Raw genomic sequence first — 7,040 nt, forward strand, 5'->3', positions numbered from 1 at the left:
ATGTGTAATTTTAAGAATGCAGGTGTAAATAACTGATATGAATAACTAGCAAAAAATATGTAATAGAGTAGTGAAATAAATTACACTCTTTTAGTGGAAAATATAGATATTATCTATCTATTATAAGGAATAAGTTATAATATGATATTTCTGTAGTTCATATCTTAGAAGACATACTCAACAATGACATGAACATGTCACAATTAGTAATATGTGAAAATAAGAATTATTTTATTTATAAGTGATTATTAATTGGTTTGTTTGATATACTTTTAAATTGATATCCTTCAGAACACTAATTTTACTTATACGTTTATAAATAATTAAAGGTGTTCACGTTTCATGATGGTAACTAAACCATAGAACACTTCTATGTTAAAGAAATAGGTTTTCACGTATAGGTAATTTCTCGAATTTTGTAATTAATTTATTTTCTTGAAATATAATAGGATACCATTATTAAATAGGGTTATTTGTCTTATGTACCCTTTTGATATGCATATAAACCATTTTGCGAACAATTTCTATAAATGTATGAACGTATGATATCATCATTTTTAGGAATAATTTTAAAATTTATATAACACTACTTGTTTTTTCCGCGTATTCAAAGGAGTGAAATATTTCTATATTTAACTATAACAGATATAATGAATTTGATAAAGTGTATATTAAAAACAGTAATAATGAATACTGTAACACGTTAGAAAGCATTAACGAAAAATACATAATCCTGTGTAAAAATATTGCAAATAATTTTAAAAAATAGTTTGTCAAATAAGAAAATAAGCGATTATATGAATGCTATTACTTTTTGGATTTCTTACATAATCATATAGTGAAATAGGACTAAAAAGTATGTGATCCATAAAATAGGCATGTTAGGGATAAAATATGTGACCATGTAGAACTATTACTTATAAAACAATATAAATTGGAATCATATATATGTTATAAATCAAGTAACCCATAAAATTGGGAATAATAGAAATATTTACATGATACTTTTTAATATTATAAATATATGAAAAGTAATAATATTGATCAAACAGAGATAAAAATATATTTAAAAAACTTATATTAATCGGATTTATATGAATTGCCATTATGAATTTTCATCTTCTGACTATATATCTATTGAATTATATTTAGAACTTTACTATTTGTGAAACATGTGATAGAAATGCTATTTGGAGCATTTTATTGTCCTTTAATATGTTATATATAGATAAAGTTAAAGAAGCTAAGGACGTAGGATAAGAAATACGTGAGTTAAGATGTATTGTGCCTCAAAAATTTAGCAGTAACATGAGAATAATGAAAGTACGCATAGAATATAATATATCCAACATAATGTATGAAGTAAAATAATTTAACTTTTTTCTAATATTATAGAAGTAAATTATATTAATAGAACTAATATTTTTTAATGGTTTTATCGTAGATTATTTAACATTAGGTACAGTGATGTGGTTGGAGATTTATTATAGAGTATATAAAGGTTATAATTAAATATATAAGTATTTTATATTGATATTTATAATTTTTACATGTATATATTTATTAAATAATAATATTTTCCTATACTTATATATGATTATTTTACTTTATATGGATAAATGTCATATAAGATGAGAATAAAAAAGAAAAATTAAATCCAAATCAAAATGAAATAATGGAAGGGTAAATAGATTCATATGTCTCATAATCTATATTTATATATTACGACATAAGACAATTATGTTTGTCATGCCATTCAGGACAAAATTTTTTTCTGTTATTAACCTTTAATAAAATATTCTTTAAGAGATTTTTATGAGGTAACATACTGTTATAGTTGTGTGATAATGCACAATAATACAGAAAAATAGAATAATAATGAAATATAAGCATTAAAAAAAGCATGATTTAAGTATTATATATTATGTAAATAAATATATATTTATATGAACAATTCATGAATGTACAGCACGAAGGAAAGTATTATTACAATAAATATAATTAATGCTAGGATAATTCTGACGATATTTAAAACAATGTAAAAATTATATGCCATTGATAAGTGTATTATAAATTTTTTATCCCACAAATGTATATTTCCGTTTAAAGAGCAATATACATTTTAAAATTAAAAGGGGAAGTGATTCACTTAAGATAAATTAGAGTAAAATTAGACATGTAACGTAACAAAATAATAAATTATCATAATTATATTCTAGGAATTTATGGTAGTTTTGACGCAACTAGTAAACGAGAAAAAAAAATATATATTAATATTAACATATATATTGTGATGCAAGTGATAATGCTCTTACAAATAATATTGATAGGAAAATGTATTATAAAATATATATTCTAATTAGGGTGCGTTGATTTGTTTTAATTTAATGAATATAAAGGAAATATGTATAAAATGGTATCATATTCGTTTTCTATGTTTTACAACTATATGTGAAATAATGTAATAATATAAGATAATGACTATATAATGAATGTGTAATATAGTTGATACATTAATTTAAGAAATATATATAATTTTATTTTACACCTAATGTTAACTTTAAAAAAATTAATGTATGTTTTTATTTTTATTTTTTTCATTGCTTATGTATGTACCTACAAATTTATTATAATATTATATAATTATAATAACTTTGAACATAAATTAAACACACAAAAAGGAATAAATTAGATCAAATGAACTAAATTTGATGAAAAAAAAAAATGTAAAAATTAAATTATTTTCTGTATTTCCTATTTTTTCTTATACAATATTCTTATATAGAATAAAATTTCAGACATTAATATCATGTATGGATGGAAATGTGATATCATTTGTAGTGAAAAATATTACAAAGGAATAAAAAAATATATTATTAGAAGTTAATTATGAATCTGTATATAATAATAATAGAGAACTGCTTTAATAATATTATATTGTTATATGTCATAATATTTTTAGAATATATTTGTATTGTATTCAATTTTTATAACAATTTGCACGTTTCATAATTATTATTGTATTAGCCAATGAGGTGCATTATTATTCTATCTATAAAATACTAAATTATAACTTAATCTCAAATTATATATTCACAACACTGCATAATAGAGAAAGTACTAAATTTATTCGTAGTACTTTTATTTACTATTTATATGCGTAGGTATTCATATTTTAATAATTATTATTATGAAACACTATGTATTATGTGGATAATATTCTACATGAATTTTATTTATTATATCATAAGGATTATTTCGTTTTTAAGTATTTTCTTGAGAGATGCACGTATTATGCAATTTATAAAAATTCTTTTATGAATTTTTGAAAATGCATTTTCTTCGAATTATATACATATTAGTAATATTAGGATTGATTATACAGCATATCATAGATCCTACTGTTGAAAATATTTGTGGGTACTTCGATTGGTTTCGTTGTATTCCTTATATTAGAAATATTATCAAGCTTTTTTCTTATCCATTTTATTCTTTGGCGCAATAATGAACCATATGAAGTATACTAATACAAGTAAAATGAATTAGGAGTAAATTATGTAATTTTAATATGACGAATGCTTTTTTTTAAGCTATTAGGAAACAGAATTTAATATTCTCTATAAATACAAAAAATACAATAATTAAACTTAAAAACAAATAACAAAAAAAACAATATTAGTAACGTTAAAATTATTGTAATTGCAATAATATTTACAATATTGGATCGACAAGAACATGTTATTTCTTGTATATTATTTACCTCAGTTGTTGATTTTTGCGATTGAGCCCTCTCATGAACTTCTTGCGGCATAGGTTTTTGATTTTCATTTATAATTTTTTTTAATATATCGCAATATCCATTGTAATTCTCAGATACATTATGTGTTTTTATACCTTTAATGCATTTATATGTATTATATAAAAATATAAGATCTTCCAATTGTTCATTTGTTTTTATTTCATAATCAGTACAAAATTTTGTTTGAAAACCCAGATTAAGGGGATATGTCTTTATCATTTCATTGTAAATATCTTTTGTATAGTCACTATAATTGATTTTTTTAAGAGAATAATATAACCAATATGGAAAGTATATACATCCTGCTTTTCTATATTCGATATATGTACCCTTAACATTCACATCATATAAATATGAAAGAGATTTGGGGCATATTTCTTGAATAAATAGATTATTATTATTGCCCTTAAATTTACTCGCAATAGAAGAGCAAACATCTTTATATGTATTTACAGAAACGTCTTTATTCATCTGTATAATTTTCTCACAACGAGGAAAGTCAGGTAGAAATTTATACTAATATTAAGAGAAAAAATAGTAACATTACATAATTTATTTGATGCTAAAAATATGTTTTTTATGTTTATAGAAAATGTAATATATGTAATTATATAAGTACTCCACGCATATCATTATATTTCAGGGGTACAATATTATCTGCCATATTATAAAGTACTATATTATACAGAACATGCTCATATAAGATAATAAAATGTGTTAACATACAAAAATATATTTTTAAAAATAAAAACACACTGCATAATGCATATTTATGTCACAATTTCTTATATCTATTGATATAATGTGATATTATTATTTATTCGCTACAAAATTAATTATGATTCTTCTTAAAAAATATAATATATATGATTTCTTGGATGTAGAACAATTTATCAAACATTTTAATAAATGAATAAAAAATATAAGTGCGATATTTATAATAAAAAGAGAAAATAATATAGACTCCTAAAATGTAAAAGAAAGTCTGATTTGATATATTAAAATTATAAAGTTATAACAATATATTCAATAAAGAAAACGATACATCACATGTAAATGTATGTCCTTTTTAATATTCATATAATTGTACGTATATTCATCCTTAATATAAATTTCATTGTAGAATATATAATTTATTGTAACAAATATGAAAAAATAGAATATATAGGATTTAGAGTTTAGTGATTATTGATTTCAGAATTCATATATAAAAAATATAGTAACATATTAATAGAAGTGATCGTATTTTACAGGTATTTCTCATTATTTTATAAGGAATATATGAGGATAACTTAATATTTTATTACTTTTACTTCAATTTCCATGTTCCTAATATACTAACATTATATATATGGTATAATTAGATTTAATGTATAGTAGAATTTTATTTTGGAGCGTATATGAGATTGTTATATAACTAAACATATAATAATGGTATATAAAATAAAATTTCTCATTATATATTTAACAATTGGGAAATACATTTTAGGTTGAATATGCTATTAATTACATTATGAACTAAGATATAATGTAATTCTTATGTGCTCAAACAAATTACATGTATTATATAAGAATATAAGTAAGAAAATGTATTAATGTTTCCATGCTTTTTAGCACTTTATAATTCCATAACAGGAAACAAATATCAATATAATACATATAAGTATTTTTACATATATATATTTTACCTTTATATATATATTATTGCTATATTTATATAAAAATAAATGATTATATATGAACAATTTTTATATGAAATCATTTATGATCTTACATAAATATATTATATTATCCAGGATTATTAAAATCATAATATCTTAAAATATTGTTTATTTAAATAGGTATTATGGATACAGCAAATTTTGTAATTTCTTAGAAAAATATTAATAATATATATTACAGATTTAGAGTTAGGTGTTTTAAGTCTTGATATTTATGTTTTATGTTTTAGTTTCAATTATTCATGTATCATTTTCAAGGAGATAAATAACATTTTTTTTATAACATCATCTTTATATTTATATATAATCTTGATTATGAAATATATAAATGTAATTTATTATATGTGAATTTAATCATCTTTATTTAATGTATGATATGACACTAATAAATAGGAATTGCATGTTTATTTATTTCTTAATGGCACATATATATTATAAACTTTTTAATAATATCATGTAATACATAGTGTTGATCCCAATAAAAAGATTGTATTATAAACAGTTATTTAAATATTTTTTGTGTTAAACTTTTAGATTAATATTCTCATATTTTATATTAAGAATAAATATATAATAATTCTTACACCATGTAAAAAGTTTGTTACCAGTAAATTTTTTTTTATATTGTCATTAATACATTACTCATATATATTAATTTTTTTTTTTATATAATGAATATTAATCTTTTATATTTTATTTATTTGTTATATATTTTTATTGTACTAAATAAAACAAGCATACACTAATTATATAAAATGGTTTGAAAAATATAATACAAATTATTGATTTATATGCATCATTTTATTATTTTATTTTTTTTGTGTTATTTTTATAGTATTTAAAAAAAAATATTAAAGCTGTTACATATTTGTGTTTTTATTATTAAAAAATACGATACTCATAGATTATTCATTAACCAGATGATAAACTATATATATATTTTTATACATATACTATAATCATTAATTTTTAAATTACATATTCTTAAAGCATTAATTAATGGAGTTATTATTCTAAATAGTATATATTTATGCAATATATTACAAATATAACAATTTTATTTAATAATATTTTTATGTATTCATGTGCTATAGTTTAAAATGATAATGTTTCAAATTTTCAGATAAATAGAAAAGAAAAAGCAAAGAAAATATTCATTTTAACATAATACTTTTAAATATATATTTGATGACAAAAAAATCAAAAATATTAATTACTTCATGAATAAGTGACAAAAAAGCAGCTACAGATAAAATGTATAGCTAATATAAATATGATGCACCAAAAATATACAGCTATAAGGAAAAAAAAATAATATATATGTTTTGCAAATAAAAATTATGCATATAAAAATATTTTGATGTAGAAGTAAATTAAATCAAATTATTTGCTTTTGCAAGATTTATGCATTCTATTGTAACCAATTACCATTATGTTTTTATTATTCATATTACTTCTAATATTCCTTAATTTTAATAAAACACTCGATAAAAATCTAATATGAATATATAGTATATTAT

The 7,040-nt window shown here is 20.0% G+C and overlaps 1 protein-coding gene across 1 annotated transcript; it reads right to left on the reverse strand.

Annotated features, from left to right (window-relative positions):
• Positions 1-3,367: 3,367 nt before the first annotated feature.
• On the reverse strand, positions 3,368-4,463 carry PGO_001640 (variable surface protein; the record flags this gene model as incomplete). The annotated part of the gene is made up of 3 exons (XM_028690984.1): positions 3,368-3,523; positions 3,656-4,315; positions 4,419-4,463. 3 exons carry the CDS (start codon positions 4,461-4,463, stop codon positions 3,368-3,370), a joined length of 861 nt encoding a protein of 286 aa, XP_028546785.1.
• Positions 4,464-7,040: the final 2,577 nt, after the last annotated feature.

Source organism: Plasmodium gonderi (assembly GCF_002157705.1).
Source record: "Plasmodium gonderi DNA, contig: Pgo-contig_171, whole genome shotgun sequence".
Taxonomy (NCBI): Eukaryota; Apicomplexa; class Aconoidasida; order Haemosporida; family Plasmodiidae; genus Plasmodium; species Plasmodium gonderi.